The sequence below is a fragment of the Oncorhynchus keta genome, chromosome 30 (genome assembly GCF_023373465.1).
Source record: "Oncorhynchus keta strain PuntledgeMale-10-30-2019 chromosome 30, Oket_V2, whole genome shotgun sequence".
Classification (NCBI taxonomy): domain Eukaryota; kingdom Metazoa; phylum Chordata; class Actinopteri; order Salmoniformes; family Salmonidae; genus Oncorhynchus; species Oncorhynchus keta.
In genome coordinates, this window is record NC_068450.1 from 15978768 (window position 1) to 15998286 (window position 19519).

Sequence of the window (19519 nt, forward strand, 5' to 3'; positions counted from 1 at the left end):
AAGTGTTGGAGCGAGAGTTATCTCCATTTGGTAGAGATGAAGTGTTGGAGCGAGAGTTATCTCCATTTGGTAGAGATGAAGTGTTGGAGCCAGAGTTATCTCCATTTGGTAGAGATGAAGTGTTGGAGCGAGAGTTATCTCCATTTGGTAGAGATGAAGTGTTGCAGTGAGTGTTATCTCCATTTGTTAGAGATGAAGTGTTGGAGCGAGAGTTATCACCATTTGGTAGAGATGAAGTGTTGGAGCGAGAGTTATCACCATTTGGTAGAGATGAAGTGTTGGAGCGAGAGTTATCTCCATTTGGTAGAGATTAAGTGTTGGAGCGAGAGTTATCTCCATTTAGTAGAGATGAAGTGTTGGAGCGAGAGTTATCTCCATTTGTTAGAGATGAAGTGTTGCAGCGAGAGTTATCTCCATTTGTTAGAGATGAAGTGTTGCAGCGAGAGTTATCACCATTTGGTAGAGATGAAGTGTTGGAGCGAGAGTTATCTCCATTTGTTAGAGATGAAGTGTTGGAGCCAGAGTTATCTCCATTTGGTAGAGATGAAGTGTTGGAGCGAGAGTTATCTCCATTTGGTAGAGATGAAGTGTTGGAGCGAGAGATATCTCCATTTGTTAGAGATGAAGTGTTGGAGCCAGAGTTATCTCCATTTGTTAGAGATGAAGTGTTGGAGCGAGAGTTATCTCCATTTAGTAGAGATGAAGTGTTGGAGCGAGAGTTATCTCCATTTAGTAGAGATGAAGTGTTGGAGCGAGAGTTATCTCCATTTAGTAGAGATGAAGTGTTGGAGCGAGAGTTATCTCCATTTGTTAGAGATGAAGTGTTGGAGCGAGAGTTATCTCCATTTGTTAGAGATGAAGTGTTGGAGCGAGAGTTATCTCCATTTGGTAGAGATGAAGTGTTGGAGCGAGAGTTATCTCCATTTGGTAGAGATGAAGTGTTGGAGCGAGAGTTATCTCCATTTGGTAGAGATGAAGTGTTGGAGCGAGAGTTATCTCCATTTGGTAGAGATGAAGTGTTGGAGCGAGAGTTATCTCGTCATGGTCAACTTGTATCTACAATAAAAAAGGTTATTTTTGGATGCAAATCTCTTTTCCTGAAACATGTCGTATATCATAAGTGCACATGATTTAAAAAAAGGATACTGACGAACTGAATTTAGCATTCAGTTTTAAGTTTGACAGATTTAATTGTGCTCTATGCTTTTACTGAATCAATTACAAACTTTGGCTGTGGGAAGAGTGGGACATTTGGTATGCTATTGTCCCGAGAACGAGCGTGTAGACCCCGGAAGCAGCTCTAGCGTTGGTGCAGCTAATGCACCACCGCGAAGGGATGAACATGCTAAGGGTTCAGGGGAAGGGAGAAGGTGAGCAGATGTGGTTGGAAAAGTAGGAAAGGAGAGTGGTGTGGCTACAGGGGCTTTTACGGTGGATCAGAGCAAAGAGGGAGGGGAAACAGCCGGTGAGACTGGGGAAACAGCCGGTGAGACTGGGGAAACAGCCGGAAAGAATTGTAGGTCAACTGGAGATTGGAATGTAGGTTCTCATTCTAAGAGGAAGGTAAAGATTGATAAATTAGTTGAGGATGAACAGGAAGTAGAGATTGATAAATCAGTTGAGGATAAACAGGTTGAAGTGATGGTGCTATTTCCCTCTGGGGAGGATAGCGAGAGTGAGTCATCTGACGCATCACAACAAAATAGCGAGAGAAATGGGGTGGAAGGGAGGTATGGGATTGAGAAGGTATGTCAATTTCTGAAATCGACAAAAGAGAAGAAATATATGCAGGATTATGTAACAGATGTTTTTCCTGTAAGTGATTTGTTTATTGAATATGCAAAGGTTCTGATGTCAAAAATAACGCAGGGAGGTTTGACAAGCCCGGAAATCGCTAGACTGAAGAAAGTTGTCACGAGAGTAACAGGTGATTTAAATTCTAAAGGAAATTAAAGAGTTCAGTCGTAGCCTTAAATCTGTAAAGTGATGTGTTTTCTGTCTCTTACACTGTATTTCTATTTTGTTTGTAATATTGAAAATGAAGTTGTGGCAACAAGAGTGGGGGGCAGTAGTGTGTAGTTCTCAAAAGGGTTTTGGACTTCGTCATATAACGTTGAAGAGGTAGTTGAGCATTAGAGCGAGGTATGAAAACATCACTATGTGTTTATTAAATGTATTTGCCCCAGGATGGTAGTTGAGTGTATGTTTTTAGAGACATTATCAAATACCATTGAGAAATGTAACACTAAGGCTTGTTTATTTCTTGCTGGGGATTTTAACTGCACAGTCAGTGATTTAGATAGAAACCACAAAGAACCTCATATAGCCTCAAGGAGGCTTATTGTAACACATGAACTGTGTGATATTTGACGGAGCCAACATTGAGGCCCATGTGAGAGAGAACACCATCTCTCTGGCCAGGTAAAATAGGTTTTATTGTTTTGAGCATCAATCCCAGGTCTGTAAATCAAGTGTGATAACCCCAGTGGGATTTTCTGATCATTGTTTAATAACAGAGGTGGTGTTCATTAACGTTGTAAAACCCAAAGGCGCATACTAGCATTTTAATATAATGTTATTGAGTGATGCTCACTTCAGGAAATGCTTTAGTTTTTTCTGGGAGAGGCGGAGAGATGGAGAGGTTTCTGGGAGAGGTGGAGAGGAGGGCTGGAGGGGAGAGGTTTCTGGGAGTGGTGGAGAGGTTTCTGGGAGAGGTGGAGAGTTTTCTGGGAGAGGTGGAGAGGTTTCTGGGAGTGGTGGAGAGGTTTCTGGGAGTGGTGGAGAGGTTTCTGGGAGAGGTGGAGAGGTTTCTGGGAGAGGTGGAGAGGTTTCTGGGAGAGGTGGAGAGGTTTCTGGGAGAGGTGGAGAGGAGAGGTGGAGAGAAGGAGGGGAGAGGTGGAGCGGTTTCTGGTGGAGGTGGAGAGGTTTCTGGGAGAGGTGGAGAGGAGAGGTGGAGAGGTTTCTGGTGGAGTTGGAGAGGTTTCTGGGAGAGGTGGAGAGGAGTGGTGGAGAGGTTTCTGGTGGAGGTGGAGAGGTTTCTGGGAGAGGTGGAGAGGAGTGGTGGAGAGGTTTCTGGTGGAGGTGGAGAGGTTTCTGGTGGAGGTGGAGAGGTTTCTGGGAGAGTTGGATAGGAGAGATGGAGAGATGGAGGGGAGAGGTGGAGGGGTTTCTGGTGGAGGTGGAGAGATTTCTGGGAGATGTGGAGGGTTTCTGGGAGAGGTGGAGATGAGAGGTGGAGGGGAGAGGAGAGGTGGAGGTGTTTCTGGTGGAGGTGGAGAGGTGGAGGGGAGAGGTGGAGAGGTTTCTGGTGGAGGTGGAGAGGTTTCTGGTGGAGGTGGAGAGGTGGAGGGGAGAGGTGGAGGGGTTTCTGGGAGAGGTGGAGAGATTTCTGGGAGAGGTGGAGAGGTGGAGGGGAGAGGTGGAGGGGTTTCTGGGAGAGGTGGAGGGGTGTCTGGTGGAGGTGGAGAGGTGGAGAGGTGGAGGGGTTTCTGGGAGAGATGGAGGGGTGTCTGGTGGAGGTGGAGAGATGGAGGGGAGAGGTGGAGAGGTTTCTGGGAGTGGTGGAGAGGTTTCTGGAAGAGGTGGAGAGGTTTCTGGGAGAGGTGGAGAGGTTTCTGGGAGAGGTGGAGAGGTTTCTGGGAGAGGTGGAGAGGAGAGGTGGAGAGAAGGAGGGGAGAGGTGGAGCGGTTTCTGGTGGAGGTGGAGAGGTTTCTGGGAGAGGTGGAGAGGAGAGGTGGAGAGGTTTCTGGTGGAGTTGGAGAGGTTTCTGGGAGAGGTGGAGAGGAGGAGAGGAGTGGTGGAGAGGTTTCTGGTGGAGGTGGAGAGGTTTCTGGGAGAGGTGGAGAGGAGTGGTGGAGAGGTTTCTGGTGGAGGTGGAGATGTTTCTGGGAGAGGTAGAGAGGAGAGGTGGAGAGGTTTCTGGTGGAGGTGGAGATTTTTCTGGGAGAGGTAGAGAGGAGAGTGGAGAGGTGGAGGGGAGAGGTGGAGGGGTTTCTGGTGGAGGTGGAGAGGTTTCTGGGAGATGTGGAGGGGTTTCTGGGAGAGGTGGAGATGAGAGGTGGAGGGGAGAGGAGAGGTGGAGGTGTTTCTGGTGGAGGTGGAGAGGTGGAGAGGTTTCTGGTGGAGGTGGAGAGGTTTCTGGTGGAGGTGGAGAGGTAGAGGGGAGAGGTGGAGGGGTTTCTGGGAGAGATGGAGAGATTTCTGGGAGAGGTGGAGAGGTGGAGGGGAGAGGTGGAGGGGTTTCTGGGAGAGGTGGAGGGGTGTCTGGTGGAGGTGGAGAGGTGGAGGGGAGAGGTGGAGGGGTTTCTGGGAGAGGTGGAGGGGTGTCTGGTGGAGGTGGAGAGATGGAGGGGAGAGGTGGAGGGGTTTCTGGGAGAGGTGGAGAGATTTCTGGGAGAGGTGGAGAGGTGGAGGGGAGAGGTGGAGGGGTTTCTGGGAGAGGTGGAGGGGTTTCTGGGAGAGGTGGAGGGGTGTCTGGGAGAGGTGGAGAGATTTCTGGGAGAGGTGGGGGTCTCGAAAGGCCAGTTTTTTATATCTTCAACGGTGGTGGGATTTAGGGAAAATCCAGATTCAACAATTCTGTACATGATGAATGTCACCAGAGACATCACCAGATCAATAAACGCCCTAGAGTCTGAAATAGGGGAACTCCTGACGTTGGTTGAGATCGCAGGAGACCGAGGCCATATTCAGGCCCTCAAGAGACCTGCTGGCTATCAGAGCACAGGGGGCATTGGTGAGAAGTATGTTTCAGGGAATCTCTGAAATGGATGCCTCATCCAAATTTTTCTTTGGTTTAGAGAAAAAGAATGGACATTACCTCATATCAGCTGTTGAACAAGAGCTTACGAGCCGTAGTGAAATTAAAAAGAGGCCAGTACAGTTCTATGCTGAGCTCTACAAGTGTGAGTACAAAGAGAATAAAACAGTGACACAATAGTTCATTGATGGGCTCCCACAGGTGACTGCAGAAGCTCAGGTTGAACTAGAGCAACCATTGTCTTTGCAGAAGCTCAGGTTGAGATAGAGCAACCATTGTCTTTGCAGGAGCTCAGGTTGAACTAGAGCAACCATTGTCTTTGCAGGAGCTCAGGTTGAACTAGAACAACCATTGTCTTTGCAGGAGCTCAGGTTGAACTAGAGCAACCATTGTCTTTGCAGAAGCTCAGGTTGAGCTGGAGCAACCATTGTCTTTGCAGGAGCTCAGGTTGAACTAGAGCAACCATTGTCTTTGCAGGAGCTCAGGTTGAACTAGAACAACCATTGTCTTTGCAGGAGCTCAGGTTGAACTAGAGCAACCATTGACTTTGCAGGAGCTCAGGTTGAACAAGAGCAACCATTGACTTTGCAGGAGCTCAGCTTGAACTAGAACAACCATTGTCTTTGCAGGAGCTCAGGTTGAACTAGAACAACCATTGTCTTTGCAGGAGCTCAGGTTGAACTAGAACAACCATTGTCTTTGCAGGAGCTCAGGTTGAACTAGAGCAACCATTGTCTTTGCAGGAGCTCAGGTTGAACTAGAACAACCATTGTCTTTGCAGGAGCTCAGGTTGAACTAGAGCAACCATTGACTTTGCAGGAGCTCAGGTTGAACAAGAGCAACCATTGACTTTGCAGGAGCTCAGCTTGAACTAGAACAACCATTGTCTTTGCAGGAGCTCAGGTTGAACTAGAACAACCATTGTCTTTGCAGGAGCTCAGGTTGAACTAGAACAACCATTGTCTTTGCAGGAGCTATACACTGCATTAAAAGGCATGGAAAATGAAAGGGCACCAGGCATTGATGGGCTTCCCATTTACTTTTTAAAGTATTTTTGGGCCATGTTGGGAGAGGCTAGCAGTAGTTAACAATAGTTTGACCGGAGGGTTACTACCGATAAGCTGCAGGAGGGCTGTCCTCACCGTACTGCCAAAAAAAGGTGATCCTAGGGAGGTGAAGAACTGGAGGCCGGTGGCTTTATTGTGCACTGATGATAAGATCCTGTCCAAGGCTTTATCCAACAGGCTGAGGGAGGTGATGGGGCAAATCATACACACGGACCAGTCCTACTGGTTTCCCAGTAGGCAGATAGGGAATAACATTTCCCTGATTGTGGATTTCTTGGGTTGGATGCTGGTTTAATTTCAATTGATCAAGAAAAGGCATTTGTTCGAGTTGAACATCAATACTCATGGCACACTTTTGAAGAATTTGGTTTGGTTTTGGTTTTCTTTGCAGGAATATTATATGTCATCGCTATAGAGCCACTACTAAATGGCATTAGAATTCACATTGAAGAGGTTACATTTCTGAGGATATTCCTCCTATTCGTCTCTCAGCCTACGCTGATGATATAGTAATGTTTGTGAAAAATCAAGCAGAGGTGGATAGTTTGAGTCTCATGGTTGAGCGGTTTAGGGGAATATCCTATGTGAATCTGGTGAAGGGCAAAATCATCACCCTAAAACAGTTAAAGGCCATGGCTGGGCCCACCTCAATGGATGGAGGACGGGTGGCTGAACATTTGGGGTTGAGGTCGGAAAGGATTGTCGGACAACTGCTGGGAAGCTGCTGGAAGGCTCTGTCAGTAGCAGAGTGGTTTATACTTCATAATCACAAGAAGAAGGTACAAAATGAAAATGACAAATTTTCAAGACTACGGATTACACCAAATATCCCAAAGTCAGAAAGAAAAGCATTATTAGTGGATTTGAGAGGGTTGGAAGAGGTGGGTTTGGATGAGGTGAATGGGAAAGACATGATATGGGCTGTGTCAAGGTTTTGAATAAAGGTACATTGAAGAATAGAAAATACACTCCTTGGAGGGTAAAACTGGGCCTTGGTGACAAGGTAAAGCCAGCAAGGAGAGCATTGTACAAGCCACCGTTATTAAAGGGTACTGGTGACATGCAATGGAGGGTGTTGATGACAAGGTAAAGCCAGCAGGGAGAGCATTGTACAAGCCACAATTACAAAAGGGCACTGGTGACATGCAATGGAGGGTGTTGATGACAAGGTAAAGCCAGCATGGAGAGCATTGTACAAGCCACCGTTATTAAAGGGTACTGGTGACATGTAATGGAGGGTGTTGATGACAAGGTAAAGCCAGCAAGGAGAGCATTGTACAAGCCACCGTTATTAAAGGGTACTGGTGACATGTAATGGAGGGTGTTGATGACAAGGTAAAGCCAGCAAGGAGAGCATTGTACAAGCCACCGTTATTAAAGGGTACTGGTGACATGTTATGGAGGGTGTTGATGACAAGGTAAAGCCAGCAAGGAGAGCATTGTACAAGCCACCGTTATTAAAGGGTACTGGTGACATGTAATGGAGGGTGTTGATGACAAGGTAAAGCCAGCAAGGAGAGCATTGTACAAGCCACCGTTATTAAAGGGTACTGGTGACATGTTATGGAGGGTGTTGATGACAAGGTAAAGCCAGCAGGGAGAGCATTGTACAAGCCACCGTTATTAAAGGGTACTGGTGACATGTAATGGAGGGTGTTGATGACAAGGTAAAGCCAGCAAGGAGAGCATTGTACAAGCCACCGTTATTAAAGGGTACTGGTGACATGTTATGGAGGGTGTTGATGACAAGGTAAAGCCAGCAGGGAGAGCATTGTACAAGCCACCGTTATTAAAGGGTACTGGTGACATGTAATGGAGGGTGTTGATGACAAGGTAAAGCCAGCAAGGAGAGCATTGTACAAGCCACCGTTATTAAAGGGTACTGGTGACATGTTATGGAGGGTGTTGATGACAAGGTAAAGCCAGCAGGGAGAGCATTGTACAAGCCACCGTTATTAAAGGGTACTGGTGACATGTAATGGAGGGTGTTGATGACAAGGTAAAGCCAGCAAGGAGAGCATTGTACAAGCCACCGTTATTAAAGGGTACTGGTGACATGTTATGGAGGGTGTTGATGACAAGGTAAAGCCAGCAGGGAGAGCATTGTACAAGCCACCGTTATTAAAGGGTACTGGTGACATGTTATGGAGGGTGTTGATGACAAGGTAAAGCCAGCAGGGAGAGCATTGTACAAGCCACAATTACAAAAGGGCACTGGTGACATGCAATGGAGGGTTTTGCATGGCATCATTGCAGTTAATGCTTTTGTATCTGTCATTAAATCAGATGTTGGAGATGGATGTCTTTTTTGCAACATAAAGAGAAACCATTTTTCACTGTTTCATGGCGTGTGAGAGGATAAAGCCTCTTTGAAATACTTGAGTCTTTATTTACAGCTGTAGAGGAGATTTTCAATAACACTGTTTAATTTTGGGGTTTAAATATGGTAAGCAAAATAACATAAAATGTCAACAGTTACATTTTCTTTTGGGACAAGCTAAGATGTCGTCACGCCCTGGTCTGTTTCACCTGTCCTCGTGATTGTCTCCACCCCCTCCAGGTGTCCCTTATATTCCCCAGTGTATTTATCCCTGTGTTTCCTGTCTCTCTGTGCCAGTGTATTTATCCCTGTGTTTCCTGTCTCTCTGTACCAGTGTATTTATCCATGTGTTTCCTGTCTCTCTGTACCAGTGTATTTATCCCTGTGTTTCCTGTCTCTCTGTACCAGTGTATTTATCCCTGTGTTTCCTGTCTCTCTGTACCAGTGTATTTATCCATGTGTTTCCTGTCTCTCTGTACCAGTGTATTTATCCCTGTGTTTCCTGTCTCTCTGTACCAGTGTATTTATCCATGTGTTTCCTGTCTCTCTGTACCAGTGTATTTATTCATGTGTTTCCTGTCTCTCTGTACCAGTGTATTTATCCCTGTGTTTCCTGTCTCTCTGTACCAGTGTATTTATCCCTGTGTTTCCTGTCTCTCTGTGCCAGTGTATTTATCCCTGTGTTTCCTGTCCCTCTGTACCAGTGTATTTATCCATGTGTTTCCTGTCTCTCTGTACCAGTGTATTTATCCATGTGTTTCCTGTCTCTCTGTACCAGTGGATTTATCCCGATGTTTCCTGTCTCTCTGTACCAGTGTATTTATCCCTGTGTTTCCTGTCTCTCTGTACCAGTGTATTTATCCCTGTGTTTCCTGTCTCTCTGTACCAGTGTATTTATCCCTGTCTCTCTGTACCAGTGTATTTATCCCTGTGTTTCCTGTCTCTCTGTACCAGTGTATTTATCCATGTATTTCCTGTCTTTCTGTACCAGTGTATTTATCCCTGTGTTTCCTGTCTCTCTGTACCAGTGTATTTATCCCTGTGTTTCCTGTCTCTCTGTACCAGTGTATTTATCCATGTATTTCCTGTCTCTCTCTACCAGTGTATTTATCCCTGTGTTTCCTGTCTCTCTGTACCAGTGTATTTATCCCTGTGTTTCCTGTCTCTCTGTACCAGTGTATTTATCCCTGTGTTTCCTGTCTCTCTGTAGCAGTGTATTTATCCATGTATTTCCTGTCTCTCTCTGACAGTTCGTCTTGTATGTTTCCAAGTCAACCAGCGTTTTTTCCCTGTTCTCCTGCTTTTTACCTTCTCCTTATTCTAGTCCTCCTGGTTTTGACCCTTGCTTGTTTCTGGACTTTCAAACGATTCTGCCTGCCTTGACCACGAGCCTGTCTGCCACTCTATACCTCCTGGACTCTGATCTGGTTTTGACCTTTTTGCCTGTCCACGACCCTTCTCTTGCCTACCCCTTTGGATTAATAAACATTGTAAGACTCCAACCATTTGCATCTGGGTCTCGCCTTGTGCTTTGATACATGTAATTTTTTTCTGAGCAGGAAACATAAAATAGATACTGGATATGGACAGGATGTAAGATGTGTTTTTAACGGATTACTCAAATCTAGAATGAAAGTGAATTTTGAGTCCTTCTCGGCTGTAAAAGATTGTTGTTGAGGAGAAGTGGGTTTATGAAGGAGCGGTTTGTTTTGTGAAAGAGAGAACTATTTTTTGTTGATGAAATTAGTTCATTTATATACATATGCTTTTTAATTTAATTTAACATATTTTTATTTAGGAATGACACATTTGTTGTTAAATTTCTTAAAAGGCACAGTGTGCCATTATTTGTGTTCATAATTAAGAATGAAATAAAGGTTTTATAAAAACTCAACTCTCTCTCTATACACTAGATGACCAAAAGTATGTGGTCACCTGCTTGTCGAACAACTCATTCCAAAATCATGGGTATTAATATGGAGTTGAAGTTGGTCCCCCATTTGCTGCTATAAACGCCTCCACTCATCTGGGAAGGCTTTCCACTCGATGTTGGAACATTGCTGCGGGGACTTGCTTCCTTGCCACCTTCCAGAAGGTGGTCCTTCTGTAGCACAGTTGGTAGAGCATGGCGCTTGTAACGCCAGGGTAGTGGGTTCGATTCCCGGGACCACCCATATGTAGAATGTATGCACACATGACTGTAAGTCGCTTTGGATAAAAGCGTCTGCTAAATGGCATATAATAATAATAATAATAATATATGCCATTTATTATTATTATTATTCAGCCACAAGAGCATTAGTGAAGTCAAGCACTGATGTTGGGGAATGAGGCCTGGCTCACAGTTGTCATTCCAACTCATCGATGGGGTTGAGGTCAGGCCTCTGTGTAGGCCAATCAAGTTCTTCTACACCGATCTCAACAAACCATTTCTGTATGGATCTCATTTTGTGCACAGGGGCATTGTTATGCTGAAACAGGAAAGGGCCTTTCCCAAACTGTTGCCACAAAGTTGGAAGCACAGAATTGTCTAGAATGTAATTGTATGCTGTAGCGTTAAGATTTCCCTTCACTGGAATTAAGGAACAAAGCCCGAAACATGAAAAAAAGTGCCAGACCATTATTCCTCATCCACTAAACATTACAGTCGGCACTATGCATTCGGCCAGGTAGTGTTCTCCTGGCATCTGCCAAACCCAGATTTGTCCATTGGGCTGCCAGATGGTGAAGCGTGATTCATCACTCCACTGCTTCAGAGTCCATTGACGGTGAGCTTTACACCACTCCAGCCGACGCTTGGCATTCCGCATGCTGATCTTACGCGCTTGAGCACATAGCGGTCCTGTTCTGTGAACTTGTGTGGCGGTTGAGCCGTTGTTTCTCCTACACGTTTCCACTTCGGTCCTGTTCTGTGAGCTTGTGTGACGGCTGAGCCGTTGTTGCACCTAGACGTTTCTACTTCACAATAACAGCACTAGCAGGGCAGAGATCTGATGCACTGACTCGTTGGAAAGGTGACATCTTATGACGGTGCCAAGGTGAAAGTCACTGAGCTCTTCAGTAAAGCCATTCTATTGCCAATGTTTGTCTATGGAGATTGCATGTCTGTGTGCTTGAAATAGCCGAATCCACTAATTTGAAGAGGTGTCAATATACTTTTGTATACATAGTATATCTCGTTCTCTCTCGCTCCTCTCCTCCTCCCATCCTCTGACTCTCCCTAACCCCAATCTCTCTCTCTCTCTCAGAACTGGGTCATGCTGTGGTCCCAATGTACCTGGGGAGAGTTGCATTTTGGGTAGAGGGGGAGGGGGAAGCAGACTGACGAGCCGTTTCTGAATAAACCGATCATCTGACTGTACCCAGGGGAGACAAACACACACTGAGAATATATGTTTGCATAATCCCTCTCTCTCTTTCTCTCTCTCTCTCCCTTTCTTTCTCTCTCTCTCTTTTCCCTTTCTTTCAACACGTTATCCGTCTTACCTGCACATAATCTCGTGAGTCAGTAGAACCCGACACATCTCAGGGTTCTTATCCTGTCCCTCATAGATGATCGCCTGGAGAGGGAGAGAGGGAGAGAGAGAGAGAGAGAGAGAGAGAGAGAGAGAGAGAGAGAGAGAGAGAGAGAGAGAGAGAGAGATGTTTGTTAGTAAAACAGTTTGCCTCGTGGTGATTCTTCTTTACATCCTCACACAAAATGGTTTTCATCTGGTAGCATGAGATATATAACATGTGTGAGCAGTTGGTCTGCCAGACTGTAGTATAGTGCACCATCTGGCCCTTCCAGCACCTCTTCCAACATCCACAGTCCAGTTTCACCTCTCACCAACTACACTTACAAACACACACACACATGCACTATCACAATTCATGAAAGAGATGGTACCTGTTTGGTCATGGAATCGATGAGGCGCACGTAAAAGTCCTGTTCTGTCCTGATACCTATAGGCAGAGTGAGATATACCATAAAGAGAGAGAGATATACAGTAAAGAGAGATATATACAGTAAAGAGAGAATGATAGATACAGTAAAGGGAGAGATATACAGTAAATAGAGAGATATACAGTAAAGAGAGAATGATATACAGTAAAGAGAGAGAGAGGGATATACAGTAAAGAGAGAGAGAGATACAGTAAAGAGAGAGAGAGAGATACAGTAAAGATAAATATATACAGTAAAGAGAGAGTGATAAACAGTAAACATAAAGATATACAGTAAAGAGAGAATGATATACAGTTAAGTGAGAATGATATACAGTAAAGAGAGAGAGAGATACAGTAAAGATAAAGATATACAGTAAAGATAAATATATACAGTAGAGAGAGTGATACAGTAATGAGAGAGATATACAGTAAAGAGAGAATGATATACAGTAAAGAGAGAGAGAGATACAGTAAAGATAAAGATATACAGTAAAGATAAATATATACAGTAGAGAGAGCGATATACAGTAAAGAGAGAGATATGCAGTTAAGATAAAGATATACAGTAAAGAGAGAGATATACAGTAAAGAGAGAATGATATACAGTAAAGAGAGAGAGATACAGTAAAGATATACAGTAAAGAGAGAATGATATACAGTAAAGAGATAGAGACAGATACGGTAAAGAGAGAATGATATACAGTAAAGAGAGAGATACAGTAAAGAGAATGATATACAGTAGAGAGAGAGATACAGTAAAGAGAATGATATACAGTAAAGAGAGAGATAGATACAGTAAAGAGAGAGATATACAGTAAAGAAAATTATATACAGTAGAGAGAGAGATACAGTAAAGAGAATGATATACAGTAAAGAGAGAGATATACCGTAAAGAGAGAGGTATACAGTAAAGAGAGAGATATACAGTAAAGAGAGAGAGATACAGTAAAGAGAATGATATACAGTAGAGAGAGAGATACAGTAAAGAGAATGATATACAGTAAAGAGAGAGATATACAGTAAAGAGAATGATATACAGTAGAGAGAGAGATACAGTAAAGAGAATGATATACAGTAAAGAGAGAGATATACCGTAAAGAGAATGATATACAGTAGAGAGAGAGAGATACAGTAAAGAGAATGATATACAGTAAAGAGAGAGATACAGTAAAGAGAATGATATACAGTAAAGAGAGAGATAGATACAGTAAAGAGAGAGATATACAGTAGAGAGAATGATATATAGTAGAGAGAGAGAGATACAGTAAAGAGAATGATATACAGTAAAGAGAGCGAGATACAGTTAAGAGAGAGATATACTGTAAAGAGTGGGGTATACAGTAAAGAGAGATATACAGTAAAGAGAGAGATACAGTAGAGATGTACAGTAAAGGGAGAGAGAGATATTAGAGATACAAATGGAGAGACAAAGATAGTTGGCCTATACACTGAGTATACCAAACATTAGGAAAATCCTTCTTTAACCTGTCTCCTCCCGTTCATCTACACTGATTGAAGTGGATTTAACAATTGGCATCAATGAGGGATAATAGCTTTCCTCAGCATTGACCATGTCAGTCTATGTCATGGAAAGATCAGGTGTTCTGAATATTTTGTACTCACTGTATGTACTTTATTTGAATTGAATGCTGTTAGTGTTTGCGATGTGCTCAGAAACATAGACCTAATGGTCATTTCAGTTTCAGATTAAATTAAAATACAATATTCTGGATTGGTTCATGTTAAAACAGACAGAAGGCCATTGTTCACCGAGCCACATACATAAGGTCCAACTATACATTACATAGGCTATTGAATAAACTATTTATAAAAAGTAGATATTCAAAAATGATAGTATTAATAGGCTAATACTAATACTTACATTAAATTAATGATTTGTATAATAATAACAATCTGTGTTATTTTCATATATCAATAAAACATTTACTGTCATTTTTTTAATCCCATATATTTTATTCAAATCGTGTGTGTGTGTGTGTGTGTGTGTGTGTGTGTGTGTGTGTGTGTGTGTGTGTGTGTGTGTGTGTGTGTGTGTGTGTGTGTGTGTGTGTGTGTGTGTGAGTTGACCGTACCATTGCTGTATAGGAGCTGTAACCTGTACTGTATCCCATTGTTGGTTTTTTCCCCTGGCGTTTCCTGACAACACACACTCAGTCAAGTCATGAAGAGAAAATCAACAACACACACTCAGTCAAGTCATGAAGAGAAAATCAACAACACACACTCAGTCTCAAGAAGAGCAAATCCACAACACACAAAGATTTACAAAAGGCCAAAACATTATCTTAAATGTACTAAAATATATATTTCAATATCAATATCAGAAACGATATATATATATATATATATATATATATATATATATATATATATATATATATATATATAATAACTTTAAAAAACGATATGTCAATCATTTCCAAAAAACGTCCCAAGATAAACAGAACTGATGGGAATGACTTCACTGCCTTAGTGCCATATACAAGTGAAATGACTATTGGTGGGCTACAGAATTCTGGCTTATAATACTATACTAATACATTATATTGTTTTGAACCAAATACATTAGATGTTAATACTGCAACAATAGCCTACTAGAAGAAAATTGCATGTCTAAAGAGTTGACTGGAGACACTTGCAAACTTGCATAAATAATTCAAAACGGTTAGTGCTGTAATATTGTCAATAGCTATAAATTATGCTACAATTTCGCATTAAAACAATGGAATATGAACACATGATCGACGCGCCCAAACATCTGAATAATTAAAACAACACAAAGTATCGAACAGCTTGGACTGCGGATTCCTTCCATGTGGTCTAAACTAATATAAGAAAAACTCTAATCCATATCTATATAAATGATTGTAAGACAACATTTGTATTGTTAATTGTAGTAGTAAATTAAGCAGTATATTAACACGGCTCATGTATGTAAATAAACTGCTGCAGATGTCAAATCAATGTATAATGTTTTAGGAAATCTCACTTTTTCCTTTTCAACAAATCCAACGAAGCTGGTTCTCTCGATCTCCACCGGCTGGCCTTGTCTGTCGTACAGAGCCAGCACAAAGTGGAAGAAGTTGGACTTGCGGAGGTTGGAGGGCGGTTGCTTCTCGAAATGTGCCCGGGCCAGAGCCACGCCGCTGCGGATACAAGTAGCACCAAGCCCCGTTAGCACAACTTTCACATGGATGCCACTGAATTCGCTCACAAATTACAAATTATTTCAGAAATTAGAAGTAAAAGAGTAAAACACTAAAGTTCTGGTCCCCGAAATCGTCAATATATCTTGATTTTTATTTGACATTTGAACCCATTTTAAAAAATAAATTCAGACTGAAATGTCATATTTGAAGTCATTTGCAAATTTCTGAAAACAGATTTGGGTCAAAACATATATTTACAAACTGTCAAAGTATAGCCTTAGCCAATATGAATAGTTTGGATTTGGTCGCTAACGTTACATGAATAGCCTATGCTAGATGGGGGGCCGTTTTGTCGATTGTAATAATCAACCTGTCTCAAAAATAGTGGTTGTAAAATAGTGGTTGTATTATTGTTTTACTGCGTTGTAATTATTAACGTTTCATTATAAATAACTCAGTGCTAATAACTAGGCCCGTGTCTGACATGTTTTTAGTCCTTTGGATATAGTGTTAATTTTAATTGATTTAATAGGCTACTAGCTAATAGGCTACAGAAAACAGAAATAAAAACAGTATGTAGGCTATGCTATAGCCTAGCTTCAATCACAGACATAAAGCCTGCATGCAAAAGCTATAATAAAATGTCCCAAGTCAATATTAGGCTATACGCCCAGAAAAGAAAACCAGCAGTCCATTGGGAGCGCAATCCTGTCCCTAAACACATGAGGTCCTTCTGGCTAGCCACGTCGGGCTTACCTCTGGGCGGCTGTGCTGACGTCCAGCAGCCCGGCGCCCTGCATCCAGCTCCGAACAGCGTTCATCCCGGCCACCATGGACTCTTCTTTCATAATACTTCCGCTCCTCTGGATGTTCTCCTGGATCCCAAACATCAAAACTCACGGTTCCTCCTCCCGTCACTCACTATTTCCCTCTCGCCCCCTCTCTCTATCGTTTCCTTTTCCTTCCTTCCCCGTGGCTTTTGATCACATAGACGGCGATAGAGATGGTTAGGCGTAATGTTTATCACTTATTTTTTTAGTTTTCTCTCGGTAACGAGAGAGCGAGAGAAATATGAACGATATGAGGGTCTGCTCGTGGACTGGGAAAAGGAGCTGTCAACATCCAGGGATCAGTAACCTGTGCGTCAACAACTCTTGTGAAGAAGATACGTGTTCCTGGACCATCAGGTGAAAGTGACGAGGGGGAGCCAAGAGGATGAGAAGCGCTGGGTGTCTTCTGGTTCAAGGAGCGCTGCCAGAAGTCATTAAACGTCACTTAAAAAGAAAGAGACAATATTTTAGAGAAGACAAACAGGCATCAACCAATCAAACAAGTGTTCTTTCTTCCTCTCGCCTACTGTTGTTTTTTTTCTTTCAGAAATCTCTCTAGTTCTCAGATAAAAGGAGCGCGCGAGGAGTATGAATTAAGGAAGTCCCAGAGAAGAGGCAAAACCTCCACCAGGCGATTGATCCGATCCGTTCGTTGCTCCTGTCCTTTCGGGAGTGATTTGTGGTATATCGTTATTTTCTTGTCAAAGGAATCACTTCTGAAAGTCTCCGGCAAACGAATACCGAATACCAGTGAACTCAGCTCGAAGGGAAGCGGGCGTGTCTGGTGAAGTGGAGGGTAACGCCCCCAAACACAGTGCGTGCAGGGTGATCATCATCTATCGATGATCCTCAACTCAGCCATGTTGCATCCCCAGCCTAATACGCACACACAGTCCCGCCTCAACCACATAACCAGAGAGTGTGTGTGTGGGTGCGTGATCAATGGGCATGCCTTGTGATTTGACATCTCTCTCTCGCTCTCAGACACACACACACACACACACACACACACACACACACACACACACACACACACACACACACACACACACACACACACACACACACACACACACACACACACACACACGCACACTTTTTTAATGCAATACTGCCATCTATTGTCTCAATCCCAACCAGAGAAGATCACTACCTCTACTTTGTCTATAGACAGATAATCTACTCCCCTCACCATAGCGGGGGAAGTAGGGGTGCTGCAGCACCCACTGATAAATGGAAATACTTTGGCCAAAACCCCCCAAATTTTTCCCTTAAATGTTGTACTTCTGTCTGAACATTTACCTCCCGAGTGGCGCAGCAGTTTAAGGCACTGAATCTCAGTGCAAAGGGTGTCAGCTTGTTGTGTTGCGGACATGGAAACAACTCAACCTCTAACCCTAGCTCTTTTACATAAAATGGGTTCCCCAGCAATGTCTGCCAGTCCTGACTTGAATGAGAACTGCCATCTATGGATTATATTTGTATTAATGGTTGTGGCAGTCAGTTTGCCTTCTACAAATTGCTGCATTTTCATCATTGGGTTAGTCAGTGTCACTGGTAGGTTGATTGTGTAGCCTGCTATAGCCTACACTATATATACAGGAAGTATTTACACTCATTTAATTGTTCTACATTTTGTTACGTTACAGCCTTATTCTAAAATGTGTCAAATTAATTGTTTTCCGCCTCATCAATCAACACTCAATACCCCATAATGACAAAGCAAAAACAGATAATTTTTTTTGCAAATTTATTCAAAAGAAAAAAAGGAAATATGACATTTACATAAGTATTCAGAACCTTTACTCAGTACTTTGTTGAAGTGCCTTTGGCAGCAATTACAGCCTCGAGTTTTCTTGGGTATGACACTAAAAGCTTGGCACACCTGTATTTGGGGAGCTTCTCCCATTCTTCTCTGCAGATTCTCTCAAGCTCTGTCAGGGTGGATGGAGAGCGTTGCTGCACAGATATTTCCAGGTCTCTCCAGAGATGTTTGATCGGGTTCAAGTCCGGGCTCTGGCTGGGCCAAGGACATTCAGAGACTGGTCCTGAAGCCACTTCTGCGTTGTCTTAGCATCGTTGTCCTGTTGGAAGGTAAAACCTTCGCCCCAGTCTGAGGTCATGAGCGCTCTGGAGCAAGATTTTATCAAGGATCTCTTTGTACTTTGCTCTGTTCATCTTTCCCTCGAACTTGAGTAGTCACCCAGTCCCTGCCGCTGCAATGTATACCCACAGCTTGATGCTGCCACCACCATGATTCACCACCATGCTTCACCGTCCCAGCTTTTCTCCAGAGGTGACGTTTGGTATTCAGGCCAAAGAGTTCAATCTTTCATCAGACCAGAAAATATTGTTTCTCATGATCTGAGTCCTTTAGGTGCCTTTTTGCAAAGTCCAAGCGGTCTGTCATATGTATTTTATAAAGCCCTGATTGGTGGAGTGCTGCATAGATGGGTGTCCTTCTGGAAGCTTCTCCCATCTCCACAGAGGAACTCTGGAGCTCTGTCAGAGTGACCATCGGATTCTTGGTCAATCCCTGACCAATTTTCTTCTTCCCGGATTGCTCAGCTCTAGAAAGAGTCTTGGTGGTTCCATTTAAGAATGATGGAGGCTGCAGACATTTTTTGGAACCCTTCCCCAATCCTGTGTCTCAACACAATCCTGTCTCAGATCTCTACAGACAACTCCTTCAACCTCATGGCTTGGTATTCTCTATGACATGCACTGTCAACTGTGGGACCTTACATAGGCAGGTGTGTGCCTTTACAAATGATATATATATATTTTAACCTTTATTTAACTAGTCAAGTCAGTTAAGAACAAATTCTTATTTATAATGACAGCCTACCTTGGACAGACACAGATGATGTACACCGCCCTATGGGACTCCCAATCATGTGCAGCCTGGATTCGAACCAGGGACTGTAGTGATGCCTCTTGCGCTGAGATGCAGTGCCTTAGAACTCTACGCCACTCGGGGGCTTCAAATAATGTCCAATCAATTGCATTCACCACAGGTTGACTCCAATCACGTTGTAGAAACAACTCAAGGAAGATCAATGGAAACAGGAGGCACTTGAGCTCGCTTTAGAGTCTCATAGCAAAGGGTCTGAATACTTATGTAAATGAGTTATTTCTGTTTAAAAAAAAATTATGCATTTGCAAGCATTTCTAAAAACCTGTTATTCGTTTTTTCATTATGGGATATTGTGTGTAGATTGATGAGGAAGAACATGTATTTAATAAATTTTAGTTGTAAAGTATCAAAATGTGGAAAAGTAAAGTGGTCTGAATACTTTCCAAATGCACACCAAACATACACTATTGGCAAGAGTTTTCGTTAGGAAAACATATACCAAATACCAGGGTTTCCGTTAGGAAAACATATACCAAATACCAGGGTTTCCTTTAGGAAAACATATACCAAATACCAGGGTTTCCTTTAG

The 19519-nt window shown here is 43.1% G+C and overlaps 1 protein-coding gene across 4 annotated transcripts in view; it reads right to left on the reverse strand.

Moving 5' to 3' along the window:
• The window catches only part of LOC118372978 (transcription factor COE1-A-like), a 139406-nt gene extending 122592 nt beyond the window's left edge, over positions 1-16814 (reverse strand). For all 4 annotated transcript variants that reach the window (XM_052487818.1, XM_052487817.1, XM_052487816.1 and 1 more), the window contains exons 1-5: positions 16000-16814; positions 15084-15240; positions 14167-14230; positions 12036-12091; positions 11633-11706 (exon numbers count right to left, since the gene is read on the reverse strand). In XM_052487818.1, the coding sequence (XP_052343778.1) occupies positions 11633-11706; positions 12036-12091; positions 14167-14230; positions 15084-15240; positions 16000-16133 (485 nt within the window). In that variant the 5' untranslated portion in view covers positions 16134-16814. The remainder of the gene's footprint in view (positions 1-11632; positions 11707-12035; positions 12092-14166; positions 14231-15083; positions 15241-15999) is intronic.
• Between the last annotated feature and the right edge of the window lie 2705 nt (positions 16815-19519).